Raw genomic sequence first — 20,591 nt, forward strand, 5'->3', positions numbered from 1 at the left:
TGAAGATGGTCTAGGGGTATACCTTAGTGGTAGAATGCTTGCCTAGCATGTGCGAGTCCCTGGGTTCCAAAAAGATGGTCTTGACATTGAAGTCGGGAACTTACAAAGGTGAACTTTGATCTGTTGTGAATGTGGGGGTGGGGGTCTACTCCTGTTGTTGGTGTGCTAGTGAGAACATTTCTTACGCGTGAAGGTGGCTTCTGAAATCCCTCATCCAGAGAGCAAGCCTGGTTCTTGCCATATTTACCTGGTCTACCTACCCTGGGCTGGCACCTTTTACCTCCAGGGCTGCGAAGCAAAGTGCTGGGTTTGAGAGGCGCTGCCCCTAGTAGGAAGAGGCTCTTCCAGAGAGGCCTTTAGGGTGCTACCAAATGGATTCTGACATACCCCATTTCTGCAATTTACATTTCCCTCCCCTTCCTCTCCCTTCACATGGTTTTTGAAACTCTGGGACACAGAAATCAGCCTGACACCACTTCTTATCCAACAGCCAGCCCCTCCCTGAGCCCCTGTCTCCACCCCCCTCTCCCCACCTACATTTTCTTTCCTTCTCCTTGGTCCCCAAACTCATTTCTCTGGTAGAGGAATGGGATTACTTAAAATAGAAACCCCAACTTTTTGGTATAGTTATCTTGGGGAGTGCAAGAGAAAAATTCACCTCTAGAAAATTATCATTACATCTAGCTTGTTTCCTCTGCATATTTTTAAAAATTGGATTGTCACATTTTTACAAGTTAAGATTTCTTGAGGTCCCTGTTGGCACTGTTGTCCTGCTTCTCCCCACCATGCACGGTAACCTGGGTGCTCCTCCTGTTGTCTTCTTATTGTCACCTACAGTAACAAACTTTGTAGAAGATACCTCGAACTTTGTAAGAAAATATGGCTTTCTCCTCATTAACAAAGAAATGACTGCTGTTTTCCTTTCTCAATTTAGAGAAGTCATTCAAAATTCAAAAGAAGTGCTGAATTTATTGCAAGAAAAAAACCCTACCTTTCAGCCGGTTCTGGTTATCATTCAGGTAAGCCTTCGTGCTACTTCAGGATGCCTCTCAATTTAGAAAATGATCATCAACAGAAGACCAGCTCGCTTCTTGTCTGGGAAGAGCAGGCTCGGTTTGTTGATGCTTGGTGGTTGCCCTGCTGAGTTCTCTGTAAGGTGTGGGTGGCCCCAGAGGTCAGTAATCAGGTGCCCACACCTGCATCGTGTAGGATTTAATGTAGCCCGTGGGTGTTTATAAATGCTTATCAACTGTGATTTGGAGGTGATTGGGAAAAAGGCTCCCCTTTGTTTCTGAGAAAGACAGACGCTAGACAACATGTGGGTGCTTGGTAATCTCTTCACTCAATCTTTTAATGCCTGCTGTAAGCTTGACATGCCAGGAGTCATTACCATGTCAAAAGGGCGTTGCATGTCATGAACATTTTTTGGCGGCAGCCCCTTTAGTGCTGAGCTACCGTTGCACTGTTGCCGTCATCACTGGCATCCTTGTGTGATGGCAGGTGCAGGGAAGGGAGGAGGTGGCCAAGCCTAGAGGCTGGCACACCCAAGAAGTTGGACTGCCCTGTTGTGTTTGGCATGCCTCCAGTGTGTCTGAAGAGCAGCTTCCAGATCCGTCGGTGTGTGCTTTTCCAGATACAGAGCTGTGCTCTGGGTACTTAGGTTCTTTGGGGTCGGATCCATAGTCCCTCACTAGGAACGGTAGTTAGCAGGAAGCTGGGTCGGGAGCTTAGGTCTCCTGGGCACGTGCCCGCCCTTGGACTTTCCACTCGGGGCACCATTTCAACTCCTGCCTGTGTGTTTTCCTGTAGAGCAGGACGTTGGCGACCTGGCAATGCCTTTCTCACATGCCTTAGAATATACAGGGTGTTAATTTTTTTAAAAGTAACATAACTTGGAAGTCTAGGTGTGTTCCTAAATACCAGCTATGAGTCTGTTTTTATTTTTATCCACTTTCCATACTGTCTTTGTGATTAGATAATTTGTAATAATCAGTCGCTGCATTGTTCTGTGCCTTCTTGAGCTGTTTTCTTCACGTCATTACCTTCTCTTCTCCTCTTGCCTCTCTCTCCTAAGACAGGAGATGACAACTTGATGCAGGAAGTCAACCAGAATTTGGCTGAGGAGGTGAGCATTGCTGTTTTTTTGTTTGGTTTTGTCTTGTTTTAATTCATTATAATCCTTATCACTATAAGCTCCTAGTGACAGACAACCTCGTGTTCCTTTCAGGCTGGTCTAAACATCAGTCACATCTGCCTTCCTCCGGACAGCAGTGAGGATGAGGTAATTCCAGCCTGGCCCTTTCCACTCCTCTTTCCTCTCGAGACCTCAGAACGTCTCCTGGTTGTGGGGGGAACAGGCTTTCTTGTGATTGAATTTGCAGGGGGAAGGGTTCATTTTTTCCTCTGATGTCAGTGTCTTCCTGTCACCCACTGTGTTTCTCTGATGACTTGAGATGTGGCTTTGTGCTTCTGACTGCTTCCTCAGCCACTGCATCATCGGCTGGTAAAACTGTCAGACTGTGGATGTCTGGAGACCCGGCTCTGTCCTTGCTCTGTCCCGATAAGTTCTTTGACCCTGACAAGCTGATCTTCAGGTGTTTTAGTCAGTTTTTTCATCACTGTGACCAAAACAGCTTACAGGACAAAAAGTTTATTTGGGGCTCGTGGCTTCAAAGGTCTCAGTCCAGAGATGGCTGACTCCATAGCTCTCGGCGAGGTGAGGCAGCATATTGCAGGGGAGGGGCCCAGCGGAGGTCAGCTGCTCAGCTCACAGTGGAGTCAGGAAGCTGAAAGGGGAAGGGGCCACGGGAAGGTGCACTCCCGAGCAACCCCCCTCCTCCAGCCGCGCCCCTCTGCTTACGTTACCACCCAGGCCATCCATTCAAACTAGGATGGACCGACTAGGTTACAGCTCTCACAGTCTAATCACTTCACCACTCAATGTTTGTGCATTCACAGGAGATTTGGGGGGACACCACATCAAGTCCATAACCCCTCGGCTAGCGTTCTGGGACTCCTTCAGTGGCATCGTGAGACAGCTGATAAAAAACACCCCGAGTTTCTTCTTGCTGCTATTCCACGTGATCTAGTAGTTTCTGCCAGCAGCCTTCCCCACTGTCACCTCCAGCAGGAGAAGCAGCACCCCATCAGCAGTGGCGAGGGGGCTGGGCTACACACCACAGGCCTTCAGTGGATCTGGGCCTCCTATGGCTGGCTTTCCTCTATAGGGATCAGGTTGGGATTTATAGGATAGAAAGCCTCAAGTAACAGAGTATTAAATAGCAGAGGAGTTTATCTCCTTGTACATGAGTGAAGTTCAGAAGGCAGCAGAGCCAGGCTGGTAGCACCACAGAGTTGTCCGAGGCTTAGCTCCTTCCTGCTGGACCATGCACTCTGTTATTTGCCTGGTCGATGATGACAGAGTCAACTCTACCAGTCACACTCACATTCTAGCTGCTATCAAATAAAAATAAATCCAGACTTGGTAAAGAAGCATTCTTTCAAGGTATGGAAAGAGACTGTTACAATAGGGAAAGCGAGGAAGGGGGACAAAAAGTTCCAAGACACTCAGTGGATACCTGAAACCCCCAATGATCCCAGACCCTAGAGATACAGCACTTTGTGGCTTCTCCTTGGTGTATCTGAATTGCCTGCTTCACTACCTACCCTTGTGCTTCGGGCCATCATTAAGTAAAATAAAGGTTACGTGAAGACAAGCACTGCGATGCTGTGACTGATTTGATAACCAGACAGCTACTTAGTGACTAAGAGGCAGGTAACATATACAGTGTGGACACTCTAGACGAAGAGAGGACTCACATCCTGGGAAGGAGGAAGGGGCAGTGGGAACAAGTGATCAGCTAATCATTTATGAGACTAAGGGTGGATGCTGGTAGTCTATTTCTTGCCTATGTCTTATGTGATCTGTGAGTCTTCTTAAGTCCTGTAGGAAGAAGCAGTTCTTGGCAGGACACAGAAATTGGGGGCAGGTTTCCTAACCTTCCCTCTTTTCAGGCCCAGAGAGAGTTCAACATTGTCAGTAGCAAGGGAAAGGGAGGACAGAGACAGGCTCCCTCTCTCCCCTTTAAGAGGATTTCCTGAAGGCCACAATTCTCCCCTTGTCTTGGTTCTGTCCTAGTTGCCTGGCGGGACCACAGGAAGGCTGGGAAAGGTAGTGTTTATACCAGGAGGCCTTAGATCACTTACTACCTCAGCCAGAAATCAGAGGTTAGTTACTAGGGAAGAAGAGAAACCGGATATGGACAAACAGATTCTGCTGCACATCATTTCAGAGTGTGACGACTATTAAGACACTTGTGCACCAGCGTTCACCAGATGCAGAAAAATTGGCTCGCCAATTAGTCAGGACACCCACCGTCTGCTGTAGAATATGCATTTCTTTAGGTCATCTTGCCACTGTCATCCACAGCCCCTGACTTATTATTTGACAAGGAGTCGTTTATTTTCTATTTTTCTGGAGTGAAATTCTGATAAAGCAAATTAGTGTGGAGTTATGGAGTATTACATTGAAAATGAATATCTTAATTTACTAAGATATTTTGACTTTTGTGGCCTCTCCCAAATCTGAGATACAGACAACAGAGGTTTCCTCTCTAGATTCTGAGCTCTGCTTGGAGGTCACGGCCATCACGCTATCAGCCCTTTACCCCTTAACCTGCTTTGTTTCTCTTCACATTTTGATCCCTTCCAGAGCTTTTAATATTATTATTGGATAGGGGAAGTGTCTTGCCTTCCCATGAGAATACAAAGTTTACAGGGACAGTTTTGTTCACAGCTATTTCCTTTACTTAGAACTAAGGCAGAGTAGGTGTTTCAAACCTATATGTTGGGCAGGACACAGTGACACACTCCAGTAATTCCAGCAACTTGGGAGGCTGAAGTAGGAGGAACACAAGTTTGAGGCTGACTCTTGCAACTGAGTGAGACCTTGTCTCAAACTAAAACTAGAAGGGGGGAAGCAGAGAAAGACTGAGGATGTAGTTCAGTGATGAAGTGCCCTTGGCTTCAACCCCCAGTACTGAAACAAAAAAGTTTGTTTGTTTGTTTTTTAATTGGGTAAAAAAAATAGTGAGCACCCGGGTACAGCGGTACACACCTATAACTCAGCTACTTGGGAAGCTGAGGATCCCAGATTCGAGGCCATTCTGAGCAACTTAGCAAGACGCCACCTCAAAATTTAAAAAAGAAAAGAGTGCAGTTGTAGCTCAGTGGTGGAGTGCTTGCCTAGCAAGCCTGATCCTGGGTTCTATCCCCAGTGGAAGGAAGCAAGCTAGATAGCTGAGTGAATGAAACAATTTTCTTTCTGAATTGGTATCTCAAATATCATTTTCTTCCCCTACTAGGTAATAATGCTACAATAATTTTTGTTAGACAATAGAAAAAATGATTAATCAATACTTCCTCTAAGTGAGATCCATATGCATGAGCTAGAATCTTCTTACTCATGAGCAAATGATTTGGTTATGTAAAATGAATCAGGATCTTATCTTCTGGCATAAGAAAAGTGGTAAACAGAGAAAGAAAAAAAATGTTGCTTCTTTGGCAAGGCATCTAGTTATTCACCATCTAGTTCGTGTCAGCTTCCCAAACTATTTTCATAAGTTATAAATTATTTTAGTGTTCCCTATAAAAAGGAACTATGTGTGCTGAGAATTTCTCTCTCAAAAGCCATTGGGAAAGCTTCCTGTGTGCCATTTAGATCCAGAGAGCCTGGGGGGGGGGCTTGAGATCCATGCCTCCCAGCCTCCCTGAAAGCCTGTGGTGTGTTGGGGATAAAATATACCTGTTGACAGGGATCGTCTTCTGTCCATCTAGACCTTAGTAACTGTCAAGCTCTGCTTTTGTTTGCTCTTTTCTGGCAGAGTAGTGAAAAGAACTATGAGGTCACTAAAAAATTCAGCCAAGCTTTTTCTGAGCTTTTATAAACGTGACGAAAAGAGGCAATAGACTTCTTCATTGCGATGTACACCAAAAGTCTTCGAAAAGGAGTAAAAAGAAATGATAACAGATGCATTAGGAACCCATTTTTCAATATAAAGCTGCTTTTGTTGGGTCTTATTTCCACACAAGTATTTTTTTTTTCTCTTTAGATTATAGATGAAATCTTGAAGATTAATGAAGACAACAGAGTACATGGCCTTGCCCTTCAGATCTCTGAGGACTTATTTAGCAACAAAATCCTCAATGCCTTAAAACCAGAGAAAGATGTAGATGGGTAAGAAAATATGAAAGATAATAATCAATATTTATTGCAACATTATTTTTTCTAGTGAGATTTCTTTCCGCCTAAATTCTCTTTGTTGTTGTTGTTGTTTTGGGGTTTTCGTTTTTGTTTTTTTGTGCAACTGTCAGTGATTGGAAGATGAAAAAAAATCATTTTCAATATTTCAAGGGTTTGAGAACTTATAAAATTCTGTGTAGAAAAGTTCTGTATCTGGGACAATACACTGGTCCTTTTGTAGTGCTTAGGAGCCATTTTGGAAATAATCTTATACCTTCCTATTGTCTGAACAAGTTCCTGTCTTACAGAGTCTGGCCACCCTGCTCTTCTAATACTTTTTCCAAGGTAATTCTACCAGAGCAGAGGAGAAACCTAAGACCTGATTCCCCAGCAGTACCATATTCTGCCTCAGCCCCAGACCAGTTGAGAAAAACAAAACAGATACTTTTATTAATGGTACGAGATTTTATTTGAAATTGGAGACAGGCCTAGGAGCAGGAATCCATGCTCTGTCTGATGCTGGTCTCTTGCTTCACATCATGGTGTGATGTAAGTTACATGGAGACAGTCTGGGCTACAATGGAGAATCAGCACATTTCCTGGGGATTAAAACCCCCATTGTTTTACCTGTCAATATAGGAAAGAATTTTGTACTATGGCCAAAAGAAACAGTGTCTTTAGGGTTACACGGTTGTAAGCAAATTTATAAAGCTAAACTCCAGATCTGGCATCTCCTTCCAGGGCTGGAGAGGCTGCTCCCTCCCTGAGACACCCAGGCTTCCTCCCTTCCGTCCTTTCATTATGCCTGGGAGTAAAACTAGGGACTGCTGAGGACGGCGGGTATAGGTCAGTGGTAGAGCACCAGCTGAGGATGCCCAAGGTCCTGGGTTCAATCCCCAGCACCACCAGAAAAAAACATATCTATTGTCATGAAAATTTTGTAATCGTATAATAGACTCACCCCAAAGGGAGAAGAAGCTCTAATCAATGAGAAAATTTATAGAACCTGACAGTCTGAGGGAACAGTAGTTTCAAATGTATCCTACAAGGAATATTATAAAAAGAATTATGAAAACATATTGTCTTCATTTTGTTAGTAATCTGGTTTTTGGATGTTTGTCCAACATTTTTTCTTTCTTTCTTTCTTTTTTTTTTTTTTGTGGTACTGGAGATATTGAACCCAGGGGTGCTCCACCACTTATTTTGAGGTGGGGTCTTGCTAAATTGCTGAGGCTAGCCTCCAACTTGTGATACTCCTGCCTCAGCCTCTCACATCACTGGAAGTCACTGGGATTACAGGCATACACCACTATGCCTGGCATTCTTCCTAGATTTGAACAAGGAAAGGCACAGAAGCCATCGAAAGCATGTGATCACTCATTTTTTTTTCCCCTTGATTTGCCAAGGAGATGACTACTGAGTCACGTGGGGGGTCAGATCTGTGAATCCCAAGTTTACTGGTCTGAGGTTGGAAAGTAGACAGCATAGTAGCAGAGCACCCTTCCCTGTGGTTGTGAGGGGAAGCCCTGTGCTGTCCTGTGCTGTCCTTGGTGTGTGCACAGAACCAGAATACCCACGGAGGGGCAGGGGGAGGAGTTTGGGGGGCTGCTTTAAGAAGATATTGGCCTTCACTTCCTGCCTCCCCTTTAACTCTCATTTAATATATTCTTTCATCAAACCTGGCCATAGGGTTATGTGAATTACTGTCAAGTGGTTTGAGACTAGGGTTTTCACATAACACCTCCCTTCTTCTCCAATTCAGAGTGACTGATATCAACCTGGGGAAGCTGGTACGTGGGGATGCCCATGAATGTTTCGTCTCACCTGTTGCCAGAGCTGTGATTGAACTTCTTGGAAAATCAGGTATGATGCTCCTTTGAGAATGCCAATTTCTATTTATTGCTGTTATTTTTAAAATAAGGATTTTTTAAATATTATATTATTTTTAAAATAAGGATTTGTTTCTGAAAGATTCTAATTGAAGCACAGAGTGATATTTAATGTTGACTTTATTTTTCTCTTTCGGGAGATACAAATGAATAACTGAAAACTTTTTCTAGTATGATTGATTATATGAGAATATGAAAGAGAAAATGGCAGAAATGAATGTTAGTCTGTTATAAACATTTTCCATTTCTCTCATGAAATGGTTGAAATAACCACAGAGAAATTTCAGGTTTCAATTTCTCAAATCTGTTATCTAAGTCTAGATAAGACTCATTTGAGACAGAAATGAAGAAGCTGTTGATGTAGTGTAGAACCCAGAAATCTAGACTGGGACTTATTAATGAGCAATATGTTTTTCAGTAATCATGACTTCATTTCCATCATTGTCCTTTTGACCTACAAGTCAAAAGGAAAAGTTCATGTCACCAAAATGGAAATAAATACATTAATACTGAGATCTTATTATTTAGGGGCTTTCTAGCTGAAGACATAAAAGTTCCACTAACTAAATTTTTCACTTCTCCAATTTGAATAGAAAAGAGGTAGATGCCCCTTCCCTACCCGAACATAAAGAAAACAAAAATCTACAAATACACAGCAGTTGTGTTCAAAGATTGACTTTCAGACTATACCCTTTGGACAATAACCGTTGGGCTCAGAACTGTGAGTTAATTCATACATATGGTGTTTTTACATTATCTGAGTTATCAAGATGGATGATTCCAAGCCTCTTTACCAGATAATTCTGAAAGTATGGCTAGTAAAACATAGTAACGCGTTGTAGAAACAACGTCAGCAGTGAGAGTGGAACTGAGAGGATGTAACCTGAGAATTTCTGTTAATTACAATGTGCCACTCCTGGTTCATAGTCTCTGTGAGTTGGTGCTGAAGAGCCAAGTTTTAAAAGAATGTTTTTCCTTAAATTATGTCTATCTGGGAGCAAAGATCTGGGCTTCTCTTATAATGTTTAATTTTTATTTGGTTGTTAGGTGTCAGCTTAGATGGAAAGAAGGTCTTGGTGATAGGGGCTCATGGATCTTTGGAAGCTGCACTTCAATGCCTGTTCCAGAGAAAAGGGTCCATGACAATGATCTCCCAGTGGAAGACACCCCAGCTTCAAAGCAAGGTAAATTCCATGTGGGAAACGTGCAGCCTCGAGCGTTTATACTAGGAAGAAGGAAGGACTAGAAGTGGACAAACAGCACTTAACTTCAGGAGTTAGAGAAAGAGCAACGTGGAGTCTTTAAAAGCAGATATTAGTGCGATAGAAAACATATGTGACAGATTATCAACAAAGCCAAAAGTTGGTTCTTGGAAAAGAGTGCCATACCGCAGGCCAAAATAAGATAAAGAGAGGGCACCAATAATATAACCACAGAAATAGAAATTGCTTTTTAAAAAGGAGACTATGAACACTGTTACTCTTGTGAATTTGAAAATGTGTATGAAATGAAGACTTTCCATGTAACTTACCAAGTGGACTTAGGTAAAATTGAATAGCATATTTCCATTGAAGACATTAAATCAGTCTTCTTGCTAAGCAAGCAAACAAAAAAAGACAGCAGGTGGTTTTACAAATCAAAGGACAGATTGTTCTAATCTCATCTTTTCTCCAGTGAGTGGAAAAAGAAGGAACATGTCCTAACTCATTTTATGAGTATCAAAAGCACATAAGGACAACATGCTAAGGAAAATTAACAGGTTGATTTTATCTGTGAATATAGATGAAAGAGTCATGAGAAAATCTTATAAAATCAAATACCACTGAATTTGGTTTATTTTAGGTTTGCCAGGGTGATTTAACGTTGAAAATCAAATTTAAAACTATGTTCTTACCATAGTATGTATAGAAAACTCATTTGATAAAAAATCTAATATTCATTATGAGTTTTTCTTTAAAACACTTTTAAAACCCACTCGAACTAAAGGAGTTTCTTAACCTCACTTAATAATGAAAATATTAGACACATTTAAAATTAGGAAAGACAAGAGGGCCTGTTGGCATTGTACTGGAATTTCTAGATAATACAGTAATACAAAGAAAGAGAAGGAAAAGAAATTAATGAAAATTGTATGTAAATTTTTTAAAGTAATTATTTAATTGTAGTGAAAGTTACTAAGAAAACAAAGCAGAGATACTATGTTCACAGGTAAGACTATGTTGTCTCCAAATTAATCTATACATTTTAATCAAAATCCTGGCATGATATTTTTTGTAGAATTTGACAAATTGATTCAAAAGTTTTCATGGAAGCATAGAAGACAAAATAAGACTGTTTTGCAAAAATAGTAAGTAGGAGACCTATCCATGTGTGTACAAGTTGAACATCCCTAATCCAAAAGTCTAAATATTCCAGAATCTGAAACTTTTTGTACTGATGTGATACTCAAAAAGTTTCAAGAGTTTAGATTTTGGATTCTCAGATTAGGGATGCTCAACCAACTCATCTATGCAGATAATTTCAAATCTAAAATCTCCAAAATTTAAAATACTTCTAATCATTTCAGATAAGGGTTCCTCAACTTAGTATGAATTAATATATTCATTGTAATTAGATAGACTATTAGAGGAAAAGACACTTGTAAACAGATTCATGCATCTTTGGAAACTTAAGAGCAGGTGTTCCTGGTCAATAGGGAAAGGACTGACAATTAAAAAATGATGCTTTTTAAACTAGTTATATATGTGGATAAAACAGAAGTACCAGCCTGACACTCTGAACAACAACAACAAAAAATCACTTCTAGATTAAAGATCTAAATGTGGGAAGCAAAACTGTAAGTCTTCTAGGAAAAAAATATAGGAGTATGCTTTTAAGATGCTGAGATAGAAAGGACAGCTTAAGAGACCCAAAATGTCTACCCTGTAAACTCGTGTGGCTAAATTCCAGTAAAATTTTATTTACTACTGACTTGGGTCAGTAATCCCAGCTACTATGGAGGCTGAGGCAGGAGGATGGCAAGTTCTGGATCAGCCTGGTTGGAGATGTGGCTTAATGGTTGAGTGTTTGCCTAACCAGTGTGATGCTCTGGGTTTAATCTCTAGTACTGAAAAATAAAAAGCTTTATTTACAAAAACAAACAGCTTCTTTGCCAATTCCTGCTCCTTAATGTATATACTTAAAAAGTGAAATTGCTTAGTTAAGAAGTACTAAACACTCATCAGAAACAGAACCCCGAAAGCACAACACTTAAATAAAAGGTATATAAATTAGACTGCATTCAGACACACACAAAAAAAGTCACTTTTCTGAAAAGAAGTCATGAAAAAAAGTGAAAAGACAGGTTTAGGCTAGAAGATATTTACAGCGAACATTTAGCTGGTAATTAGAATCTTGGACTCCTCTAAGTCAGAAAGAAAAAGACAGTCCATAGAAAAGTGGGCAAATAACAGGCCATTCATAGGTGAGGATCATGGTGATTAAAACACACATGAAAAATTCCCTGGCTTCCTGTTTAAGTTCACTAGTCATATTGGGAAACAGGTGACAGTCTGACATTTGTGGAGCTGTAGGGAATCACGTATCGCTGTAAGGGATTTAAATTGAAATAAGCACCTTGAAAAGCTATTTAATAGAGTTGAAGGACACCCTTCAACCCTGAAATTTCACTGTGAAAATGTGTCATAGACAAGCTCTGGGAATACGTACAAGAAGACGATATATTTAAAAATGCTCAGGGGAGGGGGCTGTAGTTCGGTGGTGGAGCCTTGCCTAGCATTCTCAGGGCCCTGGGTTCCATCCCCAGCTCCACACAGACAAAAAAAAAAAAAAAGAAAAAAAAGTAGGAAAGAAAAGAATGGTTAAAGCAGCATGTTTATCATCCATTAACATGAATGGTGACCCAGTGCCCACGAGGGTGAATGGATAAATCAGTGCAGTTGTAGGTTGAGTATATAGATAGTCATGCTTGAAGCAGAATGATGTGCACACAGTGAAAATTAATAACCTAGGGCTATAAATATCAATAGAAGAATCTTTAAAAATAGCATTCAGTGAAGGGGAAGAAAAAGCCAATTACAGAAGGGCATATTGCCTACCACACCATTTATAGAAGTCTAAATCTATGCTACAGGAACATATGAAGTAAAACTATGAAGAAATGCCTGGGAACTATGAAATCAGAAAAATGTGGGCAGCGTGTTAATGGAAGGGAAAGGAGGGAGACCCAGGGACCTTCATGTCCTTTCTTTTTTAATACTAAAATTATTTTTTATTCCCTTTGTTATTCTTCATCAAAACTCCAAATCAGAGAACCAGAAAGAGGAGTGGATTGACAACCTTGAAGTGGGGATGGCTTATCACCCTGCATGTGACCTTGAGAGTGGGGGTGGGGGGAGGAGCATCCATCCTGGCAGACAGGAGGTGGGGGAGACCCTGTCCTTCCCTCCCTCCTTCAAGGACTCAGTTTCTCCTCCTTTTTCTTCTCTGGATTTCCATCTTAGTCTCTCTTCCTATCTTGTTCTCTTGGGTACCAGACGTGGCTTGACCGTTTACCCACAGGGGGACCTTCAGTAAGACCTTCCACTGTGCATGAAGCTGGTCACGCTGGCTCCCTTGTGAGGTTGCTGGCCAAGGGGGCAGCCTCTGCACAGCGCTTAGACTAGACTGCCTGGCCTGCACTTAGGGCTTAGCAGGTATTAACCGTCCATCTTTGAATTAGTTGTGTTCTTGCCCTCTTCCCACTTTCTTAAATTTCATTTTAATATTTAATGTGTTGTATTTCTTATTTATACTTGCTGAAGAAAAAATGCTAAGCCTCTTTGACTTTTTCAAGGTGTTGGTTTGAGTGAACTTTAATGAAATAATAACTTGTAAAGAAGAAACTAAACATTGCTACTCATGAATGTCTGGAGTATGAAAGGGGGGTGCGTGAGATAGTGAACTGGCAACACTTAAATTAATGGTGTTTTTCAGCATACTGTGACTTAACCAAAGTGAACTCCTAGATCACAACAGGTTTTTTTTGTTTTGTTTTAAGAGTTGATTACCAGCAATTGAAAAAAAAAATTATTTTAGAAATCCAGGGGCAAATAAGGAACTAATATGTGAGACCCTCTCTCAAAAAAGAGAAAAATTAAAAATAAAGAGCTGGGGATGTGGCTCAGTAGTAAAGTGCCACTGGGTTAAATCCCCAGTACCTAAATAAATAAATAAATTCGAGTCATTTGTCATTTTTAGCATTTTTTGAGTTACTTTCTAACATTATTAAAGTTGGATACCTTAAAAGAGAAAGTTGGCTCTTTAGCTTAATGGACTTTTTCAGAGTCAGGAGATGTGTGGAGCATGTGCATTTTATCTTTTCCCTGACCAGTGTCCAGGTGTGTTACATTACTCTTTTATTTTCACGTCTGAAATATTTCCTTAAGTGTTTCATTTCAGAAAAAGACAGTGCAGCTCGTGCATTTTAAGCAAAGCAAAGTTAAATAAAATGAGCACATGTAGCGTGATACGTTACAGGAGTCCCTGCTTAGCTGCAGTTTCACTCCCAGTGTTCTCAGTTATCTGGGTTCAACTGAGGTCCGACAATATTAGATGGAAAATTCCGAAATAAGCAATTCATGTTTCAAATCGTGTGCTGTTCCGAGGAGTGCAACGAAGTCGTGCGCCTCCTCCCTTCACGCTGTCCTGGACGCGTCACCCCGTCGTCTGGCACATCCACCCTGAATGCGCTGCCCACCCTCTTGTCCCTCAGTAGCCGTCTGGGTTATCAGACCCAGTGTGGGGGCATCGCAGTGCTCGTGTTCAGCTGGCCTTCGTTTTACCCAATGACGGCTCTGCAGCGTGGGAGCAGTGGAGGAAGCTGAGAACTGCCTCCTTTAAGTGAAAAGGTGAAAGTTTATCAAGGGATGTATTTGTATGAAAAAGCAGTATATATAGGGCTCATCTAAGGTTTCCGTCATCCGCCTGGGGGTCTTGGAATGTGTCCCCCTTGGATAAGGGGAGACTGCTGTCTGTAGAACAAGATCTAAAAATACATGTTCCTCATGTAGGGATGAGAGAAGAAGTCAGGAGTGAGTTGCAGCTCTGCCAGGGACAGCGGGTGTCTGCGGCTGAGAGTTGGACTGTTTGCCTAGCAGGTGGATCTAATTGATGCAATGCTTACTTGTTTTAAGGACAGCTCAGGAATTGTGGTCTTGCAAATTACCAAAGCTGTGTGCATTCTTAGTGGTGGCCACATGGTGGCAGCCTACTCAAGAAAATAAAAGAGTGCTATTTTTGTGAGTAGGTTGGTGTTGAGCGTGGAACACAGGACCTTGCATTTGTTGGGTAAGTGTTCTACTGCTGAGCTACATCCTCGCCCCTATTTTGCTCTTGAGGGCCCCAAAATTTTCTATTTGGAAGCTTAGTGGAAGAGGAAAATAAACCTTGCCTGCACTGAACAGCTGTGGTAGAAAGAGAAAATGCCTTCTCTGGCAGTTGGATGTTTTCACAGCTGTCACAGATCCCTTTGCTCGTTGTATCTGTATTTTTGAAAAACAAAGACATTTTTCAAAGTACTTTTTTATTATGGAAGTAAATCACCTTGACTCTGTACTTTGGGGTGAATCCCATCATAACTTTGAGAAGGATCAAGTGGCGTGCTTTTCTCAAGAGAAACTGGAAATGGGGAACTGTTTCCTGTTTCCACATTTACAAGACGTTCTCTTTAAGACTTGACGTCCATTTCCTCACCAAGTCCCTAGTGCTGTGACGGCACTGTCGTGGATCTCAGAGGCTGCCAGCTTTCACGTTATTGCCTTCTCTGTGTAGCCAAGAACAAGGAAAGAAAGCACCAGGGCTCCCCACACTTGTCCTTGAAGTGTTTTGGCCTTTACCCAGCCCGTACACATCTGCATCAGGCTGCCCCACCTCCTCCACACACGACCGCCTGGTCCTTCTGCTTCCCACACTGGCAAAGGGCACCTAAGATCATGGTCCATTTGGCTTCTCCCTCGCAGCAGTGATGAAAGAGCTGGGGAAAGAAGAGGACAAAGGAACGCGGCCACTAAGTGGGAGGACATGATCTTTGAAAACTTGCCTCCCATGCTGACAGGCACGTGACCTGCACAGCGGGTATGTTCTGAGAAATGCGTTGTTAGGTATTCATGGTGCAAACATTAGGAAGACAGCTACGACATCCCTAGGTGACATAATCTTAAGGGACCACTGTTGTGTGTGTGGCCTATCGTTGACTAAAAAGTCGTTATGCAGGACTGGGGATACAGCTCAGTTGGTAGAGTGCTTGCTTCACATGCACAAGGCCCTGGGTTCAATCCCCAGCACCACAAGAAAAAAAAAAGTCGTTATGCAGAGTATGACTGTATTTGTCCCTGACCCAGAATTGGGCCCCCTGTTGGACATCTGGCTGGGGCTCTTCACAGTTGCCCGTGTGCGGGATTGAGGCAGCAGGATGGGACTACAGTACCTAGAGCTCTGTCTGCCCCCTCCCAAAATACAGGTAGTCTTACGGGTGTGGGATGACTGTAAATTATCAGACAGGCGCTATACCCAGCAAAAACTGCTCTCCAAGGTAGACAGTCAAGTACATTGACTTCTGTCCTCAAACATCAGAGCCCTAATTTTGGAGACAGACGGCGCTGGGTTTGGGCCTCAGCTGTTGCTCACCTGCCCTGGGCCTGTTTTCTCGTGTGCGGGACGGGGATCACAGCACTGCCTGTCTCATAGGCTGTTGTGAGATGGAATTAAATAATTAGGCTTGTCAATCCCATTGTTAAGTAGATAGTGAATAGAATAGTGTGGGCTGTTGCCCTTCACGGGAAGCCTGGTCGGCCTGCCTCCAGTGCATGATGGGGATGGGATGGGAGGTCTACGTCTCCTAGCAGTGAGTTCATCCCAGTGAAAAGGAATCCTAAGAGACCATGTCCCAGAGAGACGAAGGACTGAGCAGAGCATGTGCCCGGCTGTGGCCAGTCTTTAGGTAGTTAGCCAAGAGCCCTTTTCCTCAAAGCCATAGACCACATCCTTCCTGTGATTCTTATGATAGAAACTAGGAGTCGTTCCACTTCAGAATCTGTCTCCTGGGGATCTCCGATTGACCAGTTAGTATGTTTAGGTCTTAATATTTGGAGTAACAATTACATTGAGTTGGTGAAATAAAAATGGAACTTTTCTCTATCTGCCTACTTAAATCTAAGGGTATTTTATGGCTACTGCTATGGCTTGGATGTGGCTTGAATGTGTCCCCCAAGCGTTCATTAGAAGCTTGGTTTCCGGTGTGGCAATGCTAAAAGGTGATGGGACCTTACTGGGTACAGTGACACATGCCTATAATCCCAGCGGCTCGGGGGGTTGAGGCAGGAGGATCGTGAGTTCAAAGCCAACCTCAGCAAAAGCGAGGTGCTAAGCAACTCAGTGAGATCCTTTCTCTAAATACAAAATAGGGCTGGGGATGGGGCTCAGTGGTTGAGTGCCCCTGAGTTCAATCCCTGCTATACTCCCCCCCCCCCAAAAAAAAAGAGGTGATAGGACCTTTAAGGGGTGGCTCCTAGTGGGAGGTCAGTAGGCCCCTCCCTGTTCTGACTTTGTCTCACCATGTGATCACTTGCATTCCTACCGCTGTGACTGCATCAGCTACAAGGCCTTCTCCAGAGCTGGGCAGAAACCAGCATCAAGCTCTTGAACCTCCAAAACCAAAAGCCAAATTAACTCTCTCCTACTTTTTTCCAGTACTGGGGATTGAACCCAGGGGCACTCACTATTGAACTACATCCTCAGACCTTTTTATTTTTTATTCTTTATTTTGAGACAGGGTCTCAATAAGTTATGCAGGCTGACCTCAAACCTACGATCCTCTCCCCTCAGCCTCCTGAGTTGCTGGGGTTGTGGGCATGCACCACCGCACCCGGCTGAAACTTTTTTTCTTTATAAAGTTATGAATCATGGGTATTTCGTTATAGTAACAGAAAAATGGGCTCTTGTAGATTACTGATTGATGCCTAAAATCAAGGAGCCGGAGCATATAGAGCTGAGATTTGCCTTCTGAGTTCTATAGGAACAGAATAGCCATCTGTTTTGGTAGCTTTATAACTTGTGCTCATTGGAGTTGGTCGTTGAAAATGGAGAATAAGTTCCTGCTTTGTTCCTGTGCGTCCCTTCCAGGCTTTGAGACGCCTCCTGCAGTTCCATGGGTGTCCTGGGGTGGGGAAGGGAGGAAGATCTGGGTTTCGGTCCAGATTCGAGGATTGCTGTCGAGCATCAGCTGAGCCTAAGCCATAGCACTGGGGCTTCTGTTTTGTGGTAGGGCTGAGGAATTCCCCTGCTTCCTTCACTTCCTCCACACAAATGCAGGCCCTCACGCTCACTGTGACAAAGCCACCCACCTGCAATTTCGCCGCTGGGAATTAGCCTTGATCTGGAGGTAACCCTCTTCCTTGCCCTGAAGATTTTATGTTACACCAAAACCCATCTGAAGAGAGAGGATGTTCTGCCCCCGGTGTTCCCGAGGTAGAGTGGTACCCGCTCCTTGGCAGCGAGAGGTTGGCAGGCACCACTAGGCTTGCTCCCTTGAGAGTCTCTGCTGAACCTGTGGTCAGAGCACAGCTGGAGGAGGAGACCGAAACGGACTGCAGCTGGAACAAATCAGGTGAATCCCAGCTGTGAGCAGAAGAAAGAACCTAAAAACGAGAGAACTGTTCTTGTTTTGGTCAGAAGATCTCGTTTTTCCTCTTGAGCACAGAGACCCTCAAAACCAGTGCTCACAGAAAAAGGAAAAATATGGGTCTTGCACATTTGAAGCATCAAAGTGTCTGATTTTTTGTTTGAGCAAGGTTACATTGTCACAGAGCTCTCTCCAGTTTAAATTTAACACCCAGCATGGCTCCTAAAAGCCTTTAAAAGGTGCACTGGAAAATTCCAAATGTATTTGTGCTAGGATGGGCATGAGGCTGGGGAGCCCTTAGCTTTTGACGTGGACTTGGATTAGTGAGTCACATACAGGACACTTCTTTTTGCAGGAGAGGCTACACTTGGGACGGTACCATTCGGCAATGATGATGGCTAACATTAGTTGAGTGAATGGATTCTGCAGGCCAGGCACTTACTAATGTTATCTCTGTGATTTGACACACCCGCCCTGTTAGGCAAAACTGTCATTGTCCCCATATTACAGATGAAGAAACAGGCTCAGAGGAGGGATTTTCCAGAGATCATGTAATAAAAAGGATGCAGGTGGTGATACAGCTTGTGTTTTAAACCACTGAGCACATCAGCTCTTATGGCAGATACTCACATAAAGTCTCTAAATTTTAAAACCAAAGACACCTCCCAGCTCAAATGCCAACATCGGAGTTTTATGCCAATTGTTTATCATCCCAGAGACATAGTCATAAGAGCGTGAAGGAGACTGAATGTTGTCTCCTCCCTGGGACCTGGGACTTGTCACCAGGCCTGCAAGCTCCCTCTGCAGAAGGGATGGTGTGTGCTAAGAGGGCACCTGGTCAGGTGTGTGGATCCTCAGGTCAGCTTCAACGGGACTTTCTCAGCTGTGCTGAGCCAATACCCAGGTGTCTTGAGAGTGTGTAGTTCAGTGGACAGGAGTGACATGGCCCCTGAGCTTTCTTTCTGGATATTTGTATGTTAGTTCCTATTGTTTTGACTTCCCTTCAAGAAGCCTGGTCACTGTATTTACTTATCAACACCAGAGACACAGCTGGTGAGTACTTTTTTTAACAGCCAGACTATCAGCCCCTTATATTTAGCAGTGTTGAGAAAAGCATTTGTGAGAAAACATGGTGAAACTATTGACCATGTGAGATCAAGTGGAACTATGGAAACTGATAGTTTTATTAGTCTTACATGGTTCAGAATTTAAGCTGATAAACTGAAAACCAGGAGAAATATACTATTGTTCTTATTAAATATGTGAGCAGAAAAGCAATGAAAACACTCTCTATCTCCACTTTTCCCTGCATTTCTTCCTCCCCAAAGGCCCTTCCCATTTCTTACAGGCAAAGTGCTCTAATTTCAGTCTGACAGGGTGACGTGGTAGGTGTTGGAGGTTGATTGGATTGGCATGTGTTCTCATAGACGGCATTAGGCATGGTGCTGGGGTCCCTGGGTGGTGGAGCCAGCGTGACAAACAGTGCAGTGGAATCTGATGTCGTGTCCTGTTTCTCTGTTGGAAACCTTGTCTGGAGCCTGAACTGTCCTCTGAACTGTGGGATCAGGGTCAGCCTTCAGGCAGTCCATGTAACTTTGCAGTCAGCTGCGGCCAACTGCAGATACATCCTGTGGTCATCAGGGACCAGATGGGGAAGCAAGATGTACATTTCACAAAAGAGAGCTGTCATGGTCCCAGCTGAGGGGCTCCAGGCCTGTGCTCTGCAGAGAACAGGCTAGTAAGATCACCTTCAGGCTGGGTGCCGTGGCACACGTCTATAATCCCAGCTGTTTGAGGGGCTGAGGCAGGAGGATCACGAGCTCAAAGCCAGCCTCAGCAATTTTGTGAGGCCCTAATAAACTCAGCAAGATCCTGTTTCTAAATAAAATACAAAAAAAGGGCTGGGGATGTGGCTCAGTCGTAAAATACCCCTGGGTTCAATCCCTGGGACCAAAAGAAAAAAAAAGAATCACCTTGGGCCATTTGCATATCATCTTCTGTGTACTTTTCTATACTGTAACGTGAGTGTTTTTTGAGGATATAGAATTAGAATCTTTCAATGGGAAAGTCTTACACATAATCTATAATAAAAAAGCACCTCCTATTTGTGCAGAGATTTCTGTTACAACCCTGAAAAATGGATATCTTGCTTGCCAGAGAGCCTGGGCCTTTATCGTCACTGATAAGAAGCAGAGTCTGAACTTGAATCCAGGTGGCGTGACTCCACCTGGACCGTCCTTCCTATTGCACCTGGATTCCTCTCTTCTCAGGGGAGCAACCGAGACCCTGAGAGCTCTCCAAGGAAGAGGGATGCGGACAGCAAATCTGTAGACGTGCGATGTGGAGTTGAGCATTGAAAGCTTAAGCATTGGGAAAAGCAAAGCTGCGTTTCCCACAGCGACACGGATTGGCGTGAATGTGAACCCAGTGTGTGGGGTACAGTGTGTGGCTAGCAGCACAGACGTGCAGCCCGGGCCTGTCGCTCCCCTGCCAGGCTCAGCTTGCTCATTGTTGCTCTGGGAACTGTAACTGGAGCATTTCCTCCTTTTTATTCTCCATGGTTCTGAGTCTGTGGTGGGAAGGAGGATCGCTGCCTGCACACTCTCTCTCTCTGCCCTACTTTTAAACTTTTTTCCTAGAGTGTGAGGAAGGGAATTGTTTTTGGTGGAATCGGCCAGAGCGAATCCCTTACTAGATTTGAGGTTGCATTTTCCTGTATCATCTGTCATAACTTCTGGAAGCGTCAAGCCCACTTGAAGAAAGAGTAACTGTCTTTCCTAGCAATTTTGGACACCACCGAGTG

General features: G+C 43.3%; 1 protein-coding gene across 4 annotated transcripts in view; it reads left to right on the forward strand.

Annotated features, from left to right (window-relative positions):
- Nucleotides 1-900: 900 nt before the first annotated feature.
- The window catches only part of Mthfd1l (methylenetetrahydrofolate dehydrogenase (NADP+ dependent) 1 like), a 192,095-nt gene continuing 172,404 nt past the window's right edge, over nucleotides 901-20,591 (forward strand). For 2 of the 4 annotated variants that reach the window (XR_007346292.1, XM_048799894.1), the window contains exons 1-6: nucleotides 902-1,019; nucleotides 2,075-2,125; nucleotides 2,228-2,281; nucleotides 6,111-6,235; nucleotides 8,004-8,104; nucleotides 9,178-9,314. Coding sequence is in view for 3 of the 4 variants with exons in the window: in XM_048799894.1 (XP_048655851.1) it covers nucleotides 906-1,019; nucleotides 2,075-2,125; nucleotides 2,228-2,281; nucleotides 6,111-6,235; nucleotides 8,004-8,104; nucleotides 9,178-9,314 (582 nt within the window). In the remaining variant the exon portion in view is untranslated. Of the gene's footprint in view, nucleotides 1,020-2,074; nucleotides 2,126-2,227; nucleotides 2,282-6,110; nucleotides 6,236-8,003; nucleotides 8,105-9,177; nucleotides 9,315-20,591 lie in introns of all 4 variants that reach the window. The other 2 variants (XM_048799901.1, XM_015497975.2) reach the window with 2 other exon arrangements.

The sequence above is a fragment of the Marmota marmota genome, unplaced genomic scaffold, assembly GCF_001458135.2.
Source record: "Marmota marmota marmota unplaced genomic scaffold, marMar, whole genome shotgun sequence".
NCBI lineage: Eukaryota > Metazoa > Chordata > Mammalia > Rodentia > Sciuridae > Marmota > Marmota marmota.